Here is a 15,488-nt window from a genome sequence, read left to right on the forward strand (position 1 = left end):
CTGCATTTAACGATTCTGATGATGCTCCTCTCAAGCCAGTTACAAGGCGATCTACAAGGTCTGCAATTTTGCAAGCCGATTGCCGACCAGAAGAACGGCCTCCAAAAATTGCCCCAAAGGGCAAAGTCAAGACAAACTCAACTTCCTCTTCACCGACTTCGTTTGACGGACCCACAACACCATCCCCACGCCCTTCACTCTCCGCACCAGCCAAGCAATCCCCACCCGCTTCCCCATCTGCACCTGCTGCGCCATCCCCACCCGTTTCCGCCTTCGGACCCGTCTCATCATCCCCACTCCCTCCCTCCTCCGCAACCAAGCCACTATCCCCACCCCTTTATTTGAGTTCTGGACATATACTTATTTGCATATCACTATTAATATGATTGTTCGTCATGCTCGAATATGCTTGTCTACTTAAAAAGAATCATTCTTAGTTAAAATTAGTTCATACTGCTTAAACATAGCTAATACGGCTTAAATTTCGTTCATGCAACAATTGAATTTCGGTAATACTGCTTAAAATTGGTTTATACTAGTTAAACTTTGTTGTTTTTACTTAAAATTAAAACATACCGCTTTTGTTGTGGCAAGCTACATGTACATAACATCATGTAGTCAGTCAGCTATCGATTCATTACAGGATCTACGGTTATGACCAGCATCATGGCAATGGTTGCATCGTAATTCGCGAACGCTTGATGGTTGTTACTCTAGATGCTTCCTTCTTAGCTGACCAACTGGCTTCTTGGTGATTGGAGGACGCACAAGTAGTTCGCGGTTGATATCATCTGGTTTGTCATTATCTGGTACTGGAAATATGGCTTCTGCATATGCTTGTCGGTAAGAGTCCACTGTGAAGTAGTCATCGATATATCGATGAATATTTGTGTCTGTCTGCAGTATTGCCGCACATGCATGTTTGTATGGAATGCCATACACCTGCCACCTACGACATGAGCATGTCCGAGCGTTCAAACTGATGCAGTAGTTCTTTTGGTCAACCACTTCAAAATGGTCACCGTCGGAACGACCGACCAGTAGGTTGCGAGACTCTTCAACAAGTTCCTCAATCTTTCGATGAATGACAGGACATAGACGTCTCTCCCATCTTTGAGATTGTTCATGTCGATGACCCAACATGCCCATCAGCTTAAACCTTCGTACGAATGACAAGTCATGAAATAATAAGCAGAAATATTAAAACTTAATCGGAAACACTATAATTTAATTGTAAAAATTGTAACTTAAGCGGTAACAATTAAAATTAATCGAAATATTTGAAACTTAAGCAGAAAAATTATAATTTAATCGTAAACGATGTAATTTAAGCGATAAATCCTAATATTAAGCGATAACAAGTAAACTTATGCGAAACAATTTAAACGTAAGCAGAAAAAATATAATTTAATCGGAAATGATTGATATTAAGCGGAAACAATTAATATTAAGCGAAATAATTGAATCTCAATCGGTAACAAATAAATTTAAGCGGTAACAAATAAAGTTAAGCGAAATGGTGTGTACCTTATTGAGTCTACCATGTTTGTGATAGGGAGATGGCGTGCCTCTTTTATCCATGCACTAAACGACTCCGCCACGTTTGAGTACATCTCCCCCCATCTATCACCTTTGAACATGTAGTTCGCCCAGTGTGCCAGATCGGATTTCTGCATCAACCATTGATGTGCATCCGCTGATGTGTTTAACAGATCGACAACAGCGTCATCGAATTCTTTTTCAGCACATGAAAACGCAATTCTCGATAATATAGACCAGCACTGTTCTTTCAATGACTTGCCAAGTCTGACATTTGCTTTCATGAAGTTTGCTTACAAGTGGCGCAAACAATATGCATGCGGTGAGGAAGGGAATACCTTCGCGACAGCATTGATAAGGCCCTTGGACCTATCAGATATAAATGTAATAATTTTCACATATTCGTCATCATCGTATATAGTATCTCCAAGCTTTGACAAGAACCACGTCCAGTTCGCATCCGTTTCATTATCTACGATTGCAAATGCTACATGAAAGAAACCATCGTTCCCATCTTTTCCCGTTGCACCTAACAAAGTGCCCCCGTACTTACCGAGCAAGTGAGTTCCATCCAGGTACAACAATGGCCTACATCCGGTCTTGAAACCAATGACACATGCTTTGAAGCCAAAAAATGCACGTTTGAAACGGGAACCATCATTCTCTACTATAGCAACGCTACTAGGGTTTGTTACTAATACCTTCTTCCCGTACCACATCAATAAATCATAGCTCGCCACCTCACTCCCATGGAGAACATTCTTGGCGACCTCTTTCCCTAGCCAAGCTTGTTTATAGGATAAATAGACACCGTGGTCTCGCAACATATCACGCTGAATGTCAATAACCCTATATAGGGGACAGTCCTTCAGCTTTTGTATGACACGTGCACTCACCCACTTTTTTGATGCCTTGGGATGTGAGGATGTGCCAATACCGCCACCACATGTGTGTGTGGGATACATCGTCTTGATCCTAAACGTCTCGTAGTTACCTTCCATGGACGCATGGACAAGCCATTCACAACCTTCGACGCAGCTCAGCGATCGACTCTACGCTTGTCATTCTTGATGAATGTAAAGTTAAAATTGCGTTTGATAGCAAAATTTCTAAGTGCATCCTTAAAATATTCACTGTCAGGAAACTGATCACCGACTTCCATTGAAACAATCTCATGATCTTCTGACGAAGGCCGGATGGCAAGAACCCCTGAAGGTTGTTGATGGGGTGGAAATGTGCCCCTATTGAGTGACATACTCGCCGAAAATGATTCGCTATAGTGTACAAATCGGATAAGTCTAAGTGAAATCATGGCACTGTTAGGTAATATCGCAAAAATCAAATAACATTAAAAAGGCATGCGGAAGCAATAATATATTTGCGATATATATTCTACTTGTTTTAATGAGCACCATAATTTAATTAAAAAGGCCTAGAAAATTACCTCTTAATGATTTTCTTTCTTTTGATGCGCTGAACTTATCTCTCGGATTGTCGTAGATCTCCTAGCGCCGAACGAAAGTTCCACGCCTCTAGATCACATGCCGGAATTAAGAGACAATCTCCTCTTCTTCTCCAAATAGAGGCTGGGTTAGAGAGGAAGAGAGAGCTAGGAGATTTTCTCACTAGAGAATTAATTGAGTTAAGTCTATAGTTGGAGAGGAGTCATATTTATAGAAACTTCATAAAACATGATAAACATTATTCAATTATGAGTTCTATTCGAAATATGAACCTTCATAATATGATAAACATCATTCAATTATGAAGTTCTATTCTAAATATGAACCTTCATAATATGATAAACATTACCATAGAAGTTCTATTAGAAATATGAGTCCTAATCTAACTAAAATCACTTTTATCTTTGAGTCCTCATAATTTTGATTATCCATTCGACTCCATCGAATTTAAATCAAAATTTAAGCTTAAGATAAAAACCCTAGACGAATTTACAATTTCACTCATCCCATGAAGTAAAATTGTAAATTGACAATTTTACCCCTGTACTCAAAACGAGACTGATTCTTTATCCCTTTAAGCGTGACTCCCTAGGTTCGTTCTAATTGGCAATGGGAGGATACCAAAGGACGTGGGTGGCACCTAGCCAGCCCCGTGGCCCCACGCCATAGCCCAATTGAACACGAATGAATAGATCATTACGAACCTTTCCGATTATGATTACCATATGTGTATAAACCTTTCGTTCTTGTATCCCAACCGAGTGAGAGCCATGGTAATTGTCAAACTCACTGAACTCGATCACATGCAAATAACTATAGGAGGGTGAGATTACCAAACTACCCTCGTGTCCCACACGATTAGTTTGACTGCCTTGGCCAAGGTCTTCTAATCTCACATACTTATAGTCGCATAGGATACTGACTCGTTTACTTCCGAGAGAACGAATTCCTTTTTGGTGATCACTCACAACTGCTACCTGCCCGACATAGTCGCACTCCGAGGTCGGCCCTACCAAAAGGTGAACTGAGCCTAACAACTTTAGTAACAGACTAGACGTCACAAGTATATTGTGATCATAATACCTCAGGTCTAAGGTCCACTCATATGATCATAACCAACAATCCCAATCATTGACTGTCAAAGAGTAAAACCCATGTGATTGGATTGTTGAGAGTCATGTTCGAATACACCAATTCTCAATGATGCATTTATGGCATATGCTCCCACTATTCCATAGTGTTCAACTAGCACTCTTTGTCAAAGTATATGTCATACAAATCCTTATGAACCTTTAATGCCCAATTAAAGGTTCTCCGATTTGTGAACTATTTAAGTGTATAAGTACCAAACCCTTCTAGTGCTCTCCTCTTTATTCCACAAAGAGTAGAAGTTTTAACTTAATACACATGGACTATGATATTCAAAACTAATTATAATGCCATCACAAGATTTATATGAACATCAAAATAAATGCCTACTAAATAAGAATGTATAATACAAATGAAATGCCCTAATAGAAGTATCCTCGTTGGCATTTGAGGGCATAATCCTAACAGGCACTTTTATGCGCAATCAAACAACTTTAAACAAAAACTTTTACGCGAAATCAAAAAATTTTAAGCGAGATCGTAAAGGTTTAAGCAAACTCGGATAAGTTTAAGTGAAATAGTATAATCTTAAGCGGATGAAGAAAATAGTTTAAGCGATATCGGATAATATTAAGCGAAAACATAAATTATTAAGCGTAAACAGGGAAAGTAAGCGGAAATATATATATGTATATATATATAATGTTCACAAAAAAGAAGGGTTTTGTTGAATTAAAAATTAAAAACAATAATAAAAAATTAAAATAATGGTTGGATATGAGGGGGACCAAACCCCATGACTCTCGCATGTAAAGCGCGCGCTTCCATTTAAGCAGCCTTTAAGCGATATCGGTTAATATTAAGCGAAAACAGAAAGTTTTAAGTAGTAACGAACAAATATAAGTTGAAATGGATAATGGTAAATGATATCTCCAGAAATTAACCGGAAAGTGCATGCAATAAGTGATGACTCTATACACTATACGAGAAATATTATTTATGAATGAGGACATAATACAGAAGAATGAAATAAAATGAGTACACATCAAGCAAAGAAAGGATATTTACGATGGGAGTGAGGAACACGATGGCATGTCTACAACATTTGCATCTGCATCAACAATAAGGTCAACAACAGCGCTATTTAGTATTTGATATATTTGGTACATACGCTTGAAGTCAATTTCAGAATCAATGGGACAAATAGTTCGGTTTGCATCGGGTGTGACAAACTTCACTTTCACAGTGCTAATGTCAAGCCCCCATCTTTGACATATCTCATCTAGAATTGACTCCCAAGGAGTCGACACTGTGAACTAGAGGACTCGACCCTCCCCCCTATACCTAGCAACTACGCAAAAGGTATCTATTGGCTGCCTGCATGAAGACAATTGCATGACCAACAATTGCATGACCACAAAAAATAAAACCAAAACAAGTGTGGAGAAGCTCACATGAATTGTCTTCCGGGTGAAGAAATATTCAAAGTACAAGAGTGCAAAATAAAACCAGAACAACGGGGAAGAGACAAATCTATCCTGCGTAGATGGAAACAAAAAAAAACCCAACAAAAAGGATGATGGAAGAAGAAGAAGGCAGCTTGGGTTAAAGAAGCATGTAAAGTTCAAACTGACAATCGTACTATTTTCCAAAAAGTTGACAAGACCGGGCGCCAGCTTTCCCTCCAAATAGCAGGGCAAAAATGGAATTTTGGATGAAGTTCACAGAGTTACAGCCAGGGACCAATCCGTCAATAAAATAAAAAAAGAGGGTCTGTTTGTCAAATTCAAATGTCAGAGGGACTTTTAGAGATGTTTGAAAACTTTCAGGGACTAAAAAAATAATTTTCCATAATTATAATTTTAATATTATATTTGCTAGTTATTCATTATTGTAATATTTTTTTATATTTATTATTAACCCGGTTTAATTTTATTTCGACCCGGTCAAATCTATTGATCTCTAACCTTTAGACTTAGCCGGGTCAAATACCCCGACCGGGTCTGACAACCTTAGCAAATACATTGTTCACAAGGGCTACACATCAATTTTAAGCTTTTGTGGGTGAATATGCAAATGCAAACAGAAAAGGAAACCCACCACCTACTCTGACCTTTCCTTCTCCTTAACAGCACCGCGCGGCCGCGGCGGCTGCCGGCGGGCGGCATCCTATATCTAGATTTCTGAGCAGTATAAGCAAGCGGTAAATTTCTTCTTCTTCTTCGCACGCGCTTTCTCGGTTTTATTCTTTTATTGAATTTTTCCATCTTCTCATCATGTTTTCAATTTTCGTTCTTATCCTAGTTTATTTTGATTTCCTTTTCGCTTTTATGCTTGCTAGTGTTTTAGTTGTTGCTTCATTTATTTTTCCTCTTCTCACTTCTCCGTTTTATTATGCTTTCTTGAAAGTTATTGGTTTTTCTGGCAATTATCTTTTTTTGTTCTTTTTTTTTTTTATCATTGATATAGCCAGTGATTTTTTACTTTTTTTTAAATATTCAAAAATAAAAATTGAAATCTTTATTCCAGATTGATTCGCTTGGGTCATTTTTTGGGATGTAACTCCGGGCCGGTTTACCTTGATTTTGTTACAAACCTAACATATATTGGAATACTTGAAATGTATCGAAATAATTTGAAGAATTTGGATGGGAAAATTTTGTGTTAATTGCCAATAAGTTAAAGATGTTATGCATAAATATGCAGCAACTCATTCATATTCGGTACATTTGTTGAAATTTAATCAAGAAACACTGAAGTAGTCTGGAGTCTGGATACAAAAAACAAGCATAACTTCGATGGCTTGATGAACAATGATAAGCATTAAGGTGTGGTGTGGAGCGCTTGGATTCCAAAAGATATGCCTGGCATGAATTCACATGCTTGCCTTGGAAACTCTAGTGACTATTTCATTATAACTGTTTTTGGGCTTGGTTGTCTTTTTTCTTTCCTCCTGTATTCTTGGGATTTGTTAGCTTTGATGCATCATGAGCTATTAATAACAAAGATCATGAATGGTATACCCTTTTTTCTCTCTTGATATTGTGACGAAATCATGTCTTTGTTCATTGCTATTTCCATGATACCGATGTGAAAGTAAGTTTCATGAGAGCCATGGTGTATGCTCTTGCATAATACATGGTTTGCTCCAAACATTTGACTGTGGATAAGGCAATTTGAATACATTTTGCCTGTTATCTCATGGCTGTGTGTATCCTCTTATATTATTGTTATCTCTCATTGACTGCTCTTATTCTTGTTTCTACTTGCAATTAGAAATTGTTATTAAGATATTCAGTTTTGATAATACTTGGTAGTTCTTAGTTGTTACTTCATAAAATTTTTAGGTGGTACTCAAATATTTCTTCATATATCCCCAAATTTTCTTTATTCATCTATTGTCATATCATCCAGAGTCTTCAAAAAACATAATTAGATGAATGAGGAGTAGATGAAGTCACACAAATGATAAGTTACACAACTTATGTAATAGTTTGATGTTGATACAATATTTGTTATAGAACATATTTTATGACTCAATAATCGCTGATATGAAGTTACAAGATTTGAATTGTCTGACTTGTAGATTCTGTAATTTGATTAATGTTAATTACACCATATGCCACAATTCAGTAAAATAGTTAGTAAAGTTGATTATAAGGTTATTAAATAAATTTTGTTGTACATATAAACAATGAAGTAAGCATGACATTAAACACATTGGTGTACCTCATCAACAAACAAACTAAAATTTGGCAATGGGTTTGTGAATAGAAGTTCCTATTAAATGTCCTAATTTTGTGTTTGCATACCCATTAATTTTTTAATGTTTACACACCCTTTCTTATTTTTTTCAGATGGCAGCTAACTTAAATCTGGAACTTTAAATTTTCACTAAAAAACCACCCTTAGGTGTTACACAGAGTGTTTTTTAGAGGTTTGGTTAGGCTTTTGTGAAATTTATGGAGTGGAGGGCATCATCTTGTGAATTCATGATTCGATCCACTGAAATTGAAAATAGATTCTGGTGCATGGATGATGGGCGGAGGAGGCATCATATCTTCTTCATTGCCAGCGCACCAGCGGCTTCATGAGTTTGCCAAAACAGCTCTCATCAAAATCTTTGCTTCCCCTTATGCAAAGGTGCATCTCTTGTCTCTTTGTGGTATTTATCTTATGTGTACTCTCTTTCCAACTTCATCATTATTGTTAGGTTTGTGATCTGTACTGTGGCAGTGGAAGTGACACTGACAAATGGTATGATGCTCAGATTGGGCATTACATTGGCATAGGTATTGCTACTATTAGTAATAATACCAGTACCAGTACTACCAGTACACTATATAATCCATCAATGAACATCCAAATTTAATCAATACATGGCGTTGACTGATTAGCATCTACAGATTCATCGTCTTCTAGTATCAGTGAAACTCGTGAGATGTGGGAAAGCCAACCCAAGCCTTACACAGCTGAGTTCTGTGAGTTGAACCCTTGTGTTGTAAGGCCTACTTTCCTTATACTCTTAAATTTTTGTTTTCTTTTCATAGTCTGTACATATAGATGGCATAGGCTGTCCTCTATGTTACCCTTTTATGTCATACATCATTTCTTTGTCTGATGATGAAGATGGCTTTATCACCTACTAAGGTCATTTCTTAAGAAAAAAAAATATACCTGATGATTAAACATGAAAAGTGAATTTTTACAGGACAACTTAGAAATGTATCTGCAGGATAAAGGTATCCCAGTAGATATTGTTTGCTGTTTGCAGCACCTGCAGGTGACCTTAATTGTTTGTGCTCTTTTATGTTATCTTTTTCTTTCTTTGAACTGTGTATTGAGGGACAGCACTTATCCAGCTATGTTTCGAGACTGAAGATAAAGCAAGAACCCTTCTGCACAATGTATCTACACTCCTAAAACCAGGGGGATACTTTTTCGGAATTACTGCTGACTCATCAACCATATGGTATGCATTTAGGATATGATTTATTCCATTTTCCATCTTAAGACATTTTTTCTTCTTCGATCGTGACTAATCCTTGTCCATGATAGAATTTACGGTGTCCATTTTTTGTGAATCTTGAGTCCAGCATCATGTAATCTATCTTTCTATATAGAATTTACTAAAGGTTTACTCTTTCTTCTTTAGTTCAAAACTGCAATCACTGAATCAATGCCATTTCGGGACATTATTTTCCTGAAACGATTGCTATTTACAATAAACTGATTATGATGAGAAAAATAACTTTCAACTATTACAGGTGTTTGGTAATTATGTTTTCTTTCATTAGCCAGAAGTTTCCAATGGTGAATTATTCTTCCATAGAAAAATTACCATATTTATGCTTTTTTTTCTCAGGACAAAATACCAGAAAAATGTTGAAGCCTCGCATAACAAGGGAATTGGTTTGAAGCCAACCACGGTTCCAAATTGCATACGATCAGAGAACTACATAATTACATTTGATGTTGAAGAAGAGAAGTACGCATAGATTATTCCGATTAAATTTGTCAAAATAGGAATGTGGTTTACATATGAACTTGCCAAAATTATGTATATTCATTGCATTTTGTAGGTTTCCATTATTTGGAAAGAAATATCAGTTAAAATTTGTCAATGATATTTCTTCGGAAACACATTCTTTGGTACACTTCCCCAGCTTGATCAGGTGATATGGCATGTTTTTTTTTCTTTATGTTTGTCTGAATTTAAGAAAGAACAATTTAGGTCACTTGAATAGAGTATTCATGCGGATTTAATGAATCTCGTAAAAGATACTAAACCAGGTTGGCGAGAGAAGCTGGTCTGGAATATGTGGAGATACAAAATTTAACAGAATTTTATGATGATAACAGGTATTGCTCCCTATATGTGTTTTGGAATTTTCTATTGTTTTCTTCACTCAGTACTGTGAGAGATAAGGTCATAATTTTGTTATTGCCTTGTGGCATTGCATTGGAGCTCAATATAAATAATTTGACATCTAAAGTTCTTCTTGACTTCCCCAAAGAGCAATCCTTGCAGGAATCCTCCATGGTTATGGTCCGAATTTTGTGGATCCCCGTGGCAGGCTTCTTCCTAGATCATTTGATGCTTTAGGTGACTGGTTTTGTTTTCAATATCAAACTTCAACAACTTTCTTGTTTTGATAAATTCATGACAGCTATAATCTGTATGTTATAGGTTTATACGCGACATTTGTATTTCAGAAGCCAGACCCTGACATTGTTCCTCCGATCACAACTCCCTTGTTTCAAGATGGAAATCCCATTCAAGATGAAGTATATTTTGATTGTTCTTATCTTTTTCCTATTGTGAAGTGATGTTCTTTTAGCTTTCTTTGATGTGCATTTGTTATGCTCAGCAGGACTGGATGGCAAGTAGTTGGAGGCAACATGGATCATCTTTGGATGAAGATAGGACCGGACACACAGAGACAGCCCTCAATATCAATCCACCAATTGTGGAGCATGACAAAGGGATATTGGGTCCTGGCCCACCAGATCTACGTTTTTCAGAACCCTTTTAAGTTGTTTAAGATTATAAATGTGATAATGTACTTATTTGTGTGGGTTTGACAATTGATGGGCAATATGGTCATGTTGTGTGGGTCATAGTTCACATGAAAATTGATAGACAATATGGTTGTGGTGAATTTTAATGTGATAAGTCATGATTTGATGCTAGCATTTTATGATCTAACTATGAGCTTATGCGGCAAATTGGTTTCTTCATGGCATCAGCCAATTTCCCAAGGATATGTTCATCCTTTTCTTGATGCATTTCTTGCTTATAATCAAGTTATTCTCTCAGAGGCCATGCACTCTCTTAGCCTCAATTCATGTGATAGGTCCTCAAGTTAGGTAAACATCAAATTTTGTCTGAATACCAAGAGTAAACCCATTTATCATCTTTATCAATGTTTTCTGTTTCTTTATGCCTTCAGCTTTAATAGTGTCATAATTTGCTTGGCTAGCTGTTTCTGATTCACAGGTTTATTAAGAAGATGGCCTCTTGGATCTAGTCCTCAAGCTGCATGGGGATTCTTAAAAGAAGGATATGCCATAGGTAATCTGAGATTTCCAAACTTCAGCATTTCTTTAATGTTCTTAGTATTCTCCTTTTGACACTTGTCTTTCACTTTCTGCCATGTCAGGAATCTTAATTTCTATATGCTTAGCAGCATTAGTGAAACTGGTTGACTAGGGTACTTTACTAGTATGAAATAAATTCCAACTTACCAGTTAGCACGAATGATTTTGTCTGTAAGTTAGGAAGCCATGCTAATTTACTTATTTTTTGCTATATTTCTTAATTTATTCAAATAGGAACATGGTCAGTTGTATTTTAAGAATATTATTTGATATTTCTTGTGCATACAACTTGTCTACGTAGTTATAGTCTTTGAAAAATACCTGAAATATAAAACACCCATTCTATTTATACACACCAAAGTTCATATGGTGAATTCTAAATATCTATTAGTTCTTGAGAACCTGACATGGTTCTTATTTTAATGTTTCACTATGTGTACATCAGTATGCGTAGCCTGTCATAATTTCCTCGTTGTTGTTAGGTTGTAATTCTTGAGGGTCCATAAGTATGGGACTTGTCAGCATCTACGTTGCAAATCATTAATTTCCTCATAGTTGTTTTTGTTCATTGTTTCTCTTCTGTTATGTAGCAAACTGGCTCATACTTCACGTCACTAATATGTTAAGCATTGGAATGTGGAAATTTTACTGGTCTCACCTTATGGCATCCTAATTTTTGCCATTTGGTTACGATATGTTTCTGATTTGGATCATTTACAGAAAATTATTGGGTGATGTGCACTTTCTTTTTTTTTTTTTTTGAGCGAACTGTTAGTCATCATCATTTTTCAGTTTTCTTCCTTTCTTTGTAATCTACTTATATCAAACTGTTTTTGCTCATTCTGTTCAGCTGCCTTTGCACATCAAACTGTTGATTGCAGCATCTACTCTGATAAAAGAACCTGACTGCATATATGAGACCACATACTTGCAAAAGGTTAGTTACATATTTAGCATCTCAGCCTCTCAGAATTCTCGAATAGTTTATTCGGTTTTTGTTCTTTAGTTTGTTGCTTCACTTTTATAGTTACTTGGCACCTCTAATTAAAGAACTTTATTTAGTACCTTCCACATTCTATTTTCTAAAACTTATCTGCATGTACGGCTCAGTGTTATTAAAAGCGAGAAAGACGCTCGCCTAGGCGCTTAGGAGAGGCGAGGCAAGACTTTAGCGCCTCAACACCCTCTGGGCGAGGCGCCTTCAATGAGGCGAGCGCTTTGTGCCTGGCGCCAGGCACTAAAAAGGCGCGCTTGTCTTATTTTTCTTAATATAGGCCTTTTATTTAATGTTTTCAATTAGTGTTTATTGGAATTCTAAAAAGGCACATTTACTAATAAGGTATGAAATAAATTTAAGGGAGGAAAATTAGGTGGTTTTAAAAAGGCACGCTTGTTAATAAATAAGGAAATAAATTTAGAGGAGAAAAATTAAGAGGTTTAAATGCATAGTTGTTATTTTTTAAAACTAATGATAAATCAAGGAATTAACTAATCAATTAGAGATAATTGAAGTGGTGGCAAAATTAGCACTTGGCATAAAAAGTTTGAAAAAGAAAGAAAGATAGCATACAACAGCAAAAAAAGAAAAAAAGATGAAGATGAAACAAGGTTGGTGTTTTGGTGGAAGCATGTGACTTTAATTATTCTAAAAATTATATATATATATATATAATATATATATATATATATATATATATATATATATTAACTAGCTTTTTACTTTGTTCGGGCGAGCGCCTTTCGTGGCGCCTCTTGCCTCGGGTAATAAAATGTCTTAGCGCCTTAAGAGCGCCTAGCGCTTTTAATTACACTGGTACGGCTTGATTTCTCCTGAAAATCTTAAATTGCTAGAGAATATATGAATATAGAAATAGATGCATATACATATATTTGTTTCACTATGTGGTTTGTTTGCATTTGTTTAGTGGGAAGATCCAAGTTAAGGCAGTGATCCTCCCTCAATAGAACATCCCTTGCTTAGGAAAACATAATAGGGCATATAGACAGACTTGAAAGCTTAAAAAATCCAAGCAACCATTATTTTCATTTATGATGACCAAGTACTGAAACATTTCAGGCTGCGTACACAACTGGTAGATGCATTGCTCTAGTTCAGTTCATGGCGATTGCTTGTCACAGGCTTGCAATCAAATTAGCCTAATATCTCACTACATGGTTACAAATTTAGTTGCCCAGGGTAGAAATAAGTTATCGGGATTATTTTATTTTTTTGAGCAGCTAGGCGGCTAAAGAAGGTAGAGGCATTCACAATCCTCCCTAGAGAAAGTAAGGGCATGGTTTGTGCACACATGGACTTTGGGATCACCCGGTAACAACCACTGCTCGTTCTTTCAGAAATGTGTTTTCCCTCGCAAATCAAACTCTTACCATTTAGTAGGGTTGTTACAGGGACCCATGTACCAATTGACTTGTGGACTGTCCCCAGTTAGTGGGGATCTTATAAAAGATATTTAAGATGAAGGGGCCTAGTAATTTGGTGGAATGAAAAAGAATGCATCTGGATGCCTATTTATCAGAAACTCAGATGTCTATACTCAGATGTCATAGACATCTTCACCTATTGTTAGTCAGATGCCAGCAGACTTTGAAAGCTGGACTTGAAATCTTCTTCCTCCAACATTGCATTGAGCAAGACTCTTGGATGAGAAAAAGGAATGATCTCCTTTCTTTCTTTATATTCCTATGAATATGAAATTATAAATTGAACGATCTTCCTATTTTATTTTTGAACTCATATGAACGTGAATGACTAAAAACATAAGTCCATTTTCTACATCATATCGAAAATTTTTATTTGAATTTCAAACGTACTGAATTTCTGGCATTTCTTCATTGTCTCTTCATTCAATTCTTGTCTAAGTGTGCTATCCAAATTTTGAATTAGCAACATGAAGAATTTGTCTGTCCTTGTTTACACTTTTTTTTTTTTAAAATTATGCAAACAAGTAGTTTACCAAATTACTTGCTCCCACGGTATACTGAATTATTATTCCATCATCATTGATCTATTATTATTTACTTCCAAGTTACAACTAAACTGATGACCTGATGTTATGTGAAGCTTTCTTTTACATGAAGCATGCTTGTATGCTGGTAGTATTTGCTATGAGATATTTTGTTAGCCGACCAGCAAAGTTAGGTTTCACAGAAGATAATCAAATTTCTAGATTTTAAATAACAAAAGTTTAAAGGTTCTTGAGCTATATTTACATTTATTCTTCGGCTATTATTTTGAATATTTTGTTAGCATAAGCTCCTTTTGTTTTGTATTTTTTTTTTCTTTTTTTTGATTGTGTATGTGTGCTCTATTTCCTTTTAACATGGTTATCTGAATCAATAAATGGGTTTATGGGCTGCAATTATAGGCTCTAAATAATATTGGTTAGCAAATGTTACTAGAGGCATGATGTTCTGACCATAATAGAATAAAATGAAGGTGATGGAGCTTATATTCTTCTTCACTCTTTCTTTATTCCTTATCCTTACTAATCACTTTCATGTTTAATATAAAACCAATAATCGGGCATATGCTTAATTCAAGAGTGATAACCTAAGGCCCTATAAATGCTTAATGCAAAAGTCTTAACCTGAGGATCTTAAACCTAGAGCTAGTTAGATTAATACATTGCACAAAAAACTTATCCTAAGGCCCTATAAATGCTTAATGCAAAAGCCATAACCTAAGTAAGGCCCTGTAAATCTTAAATCTATGACTAGTTAGATTAATACATTGCACGGGAGTCTTAGAACACATTAGATTTAAGTTATAATTCTCTAAATAATTCCTCTTATTTTTTTAAATTCAACTTTTTAGTGCCTTTATTTTAATTTGTAACATTTTAATGTCTCTACATTTTTAATTTAGTCATGTCAGCCCCTCTAAACTCTAAAAACTAATCACTTTGCTCAATTAAAATAATAGAGGGACAAAAATATTACAATTTAAAATAAACTGACTAAAAGGGTATGTTCGAAAAAGTAGAGGGATTATTCAGGGGAATTATACCTGGATTTAACTTGCTCAAATATCGTAAGCCGAGCCATTATCTTCAACATTCTCCTTTAACAACTTGTTATTGAATTCCCATGATTCTCTAACAAAGACAAGGGTAGATACTCACCAATTAACTATAGGCTGATGTGGCAGCTATGTCATATATTTCCCTTCATGTTGGCAGTACATGTCATTCATTTCACATTGAGTTGACATAGCAATGTTGCAAGACATGGCATTCCACGTGGTATTATTAGCCATGTGGAACACTTGTAGGAAAA

The 15,488-nt window shown here is 35.9% G+C and overlaps 2 protein-coding genes across 8 annotated transcripts; one reads left to right on the top strand and one right to left on the bottom strand.

Moving 5' to 3' along the window:
* Positions 1–708: 708 nt before the first annotated feature.
* Positions 709–2,540, bottom strand: LOC120267344. The gene is made up of 3 exons (XM_039274997.1): positions 1,878–2,540; positions 1,528–1,670; positions 709–1,159 (listed from the first exon to the last, which is right to left on the bottom strand). Exons 1-3 carry the CDS (start codon positions 2,538–2,540, stop codon positions 709–711), a joined length of 1,257 nt encoding a protein of 418 aa, XP_039130931.1.
* A 3,602-nt stretch (positions 2,541–6,142) lies between these two features.
* LOC120267685 (mRNA cap guanine-N7 methyltransferase 2) lies at positions 6,143–10,800 on the top strand. Of its 7 annotated transcripts, none has more exons than XM_039275364.1 (13): positions 6,143–6,294; positions 6,798–6,919; positions 8,113–8,234; positions 8,305–8,383; positions 8,498–8,592; positions 8,803–8,874; positions 8,954–9,063; positions 9,457–9,579; positions 9,674–9,766; positions 9,885–9,953; positions 10,109–10,197; positions 10,282–10,379; positions 10,463–10,800. In XM_039275364.1, exons 3-13 carry the CDS (start codon positions 8,127–8,129, stop codon positions 10,625–10,627), a joined length of 1,101 nt encoding a protein of 366 aa, XP_039131298.1. In that variant the 5' UTR covers positions 6,143–6,294; positions 6,798–6,919; positions 8,113–8,126; the 3' UTR covers positions 10,628–10,800. The 7 variants fall into 7 exon arrangements, with proteins under 7 accessions (XP_039131298.1, XP_039131297.1, XP_039131294.1 ...); XM_039275363.1 differs by lacking the exon at positions 6,798–6,919 and adding an exon at positions 7,949–8,028; XM_039275360.1 differs by lacking the exon at positions 6,798–6,919 and having other exon boundaries at positions 7,949–8,234.
* Positions 10,801–15,488: the final 4,688 nt, after the last annotated feature.

The sequence above is a fragment of the Dioscorea cayenensis genome, chromosome 8 (genome assembly GCF_009730915.1).
Source record: "Dioscorea cayenensis subsp. rotundata cultivar TDr96_F1 chromosome 8, TDr96_F1_v2_PseudoChromosome.rev07_lg8_w22 25.fasta, whole genome shotgun sequence".
Taxonomy (NCBI): Eukaryota; Viridiplantae; Streptophyta; class Magnoliopsida; order Dioscoreales; family Dioscoreaceae; genus Dioscorea; species Dioscorea cayenensis.

Excerpts from the sequence above, each read along its gene's own strand:
- LOC120267344 (XM_039274997.1), bottom strand. The coding sequence starts at position 2,540 with ATGGAAGGTAACTACGAGACGTTTAGGATCAAGACGATGTATCCCACA. Across the intron at positions 1,671-1,877 it reads TTATCAATGCTGTCGCGAAG|AAATCCGATCTGGCACACTG; the intron begins GTATTCCCTTCC and ends TGGTTGATGCAG. Across the intron at positions 1,160-1,527 it reads AACATGGTAGACTCAATAAG|GTTTAAGCTGATGGGCATGT; the intron begins GTACACACCATT and ends ATTCGTACGAAG.
- LOC120267685 (XM_039275364.1), top strand. The coding sequence starts at position 8,127 with ATGATGGGCGGAGGAGGCATCATATCTTCTTCATTGCCAGCGCACCAG. Across the intron at positions 8,235-8,304 it reads TTGCTTCCCCTTATGCAAAG|GTTTGTGATCTGTACTGTGG; the intron begins GTGCATCTCTTG and ends CATTATTGTTAG. Across the intron at positions 9,767-9,884 it reads CACTTCCCCAGCTTGATCAG|GTTGGCGAGAGAAGCTGGTC; the intron begins GTGATATGGCAT and ends ATACTAAACCAG.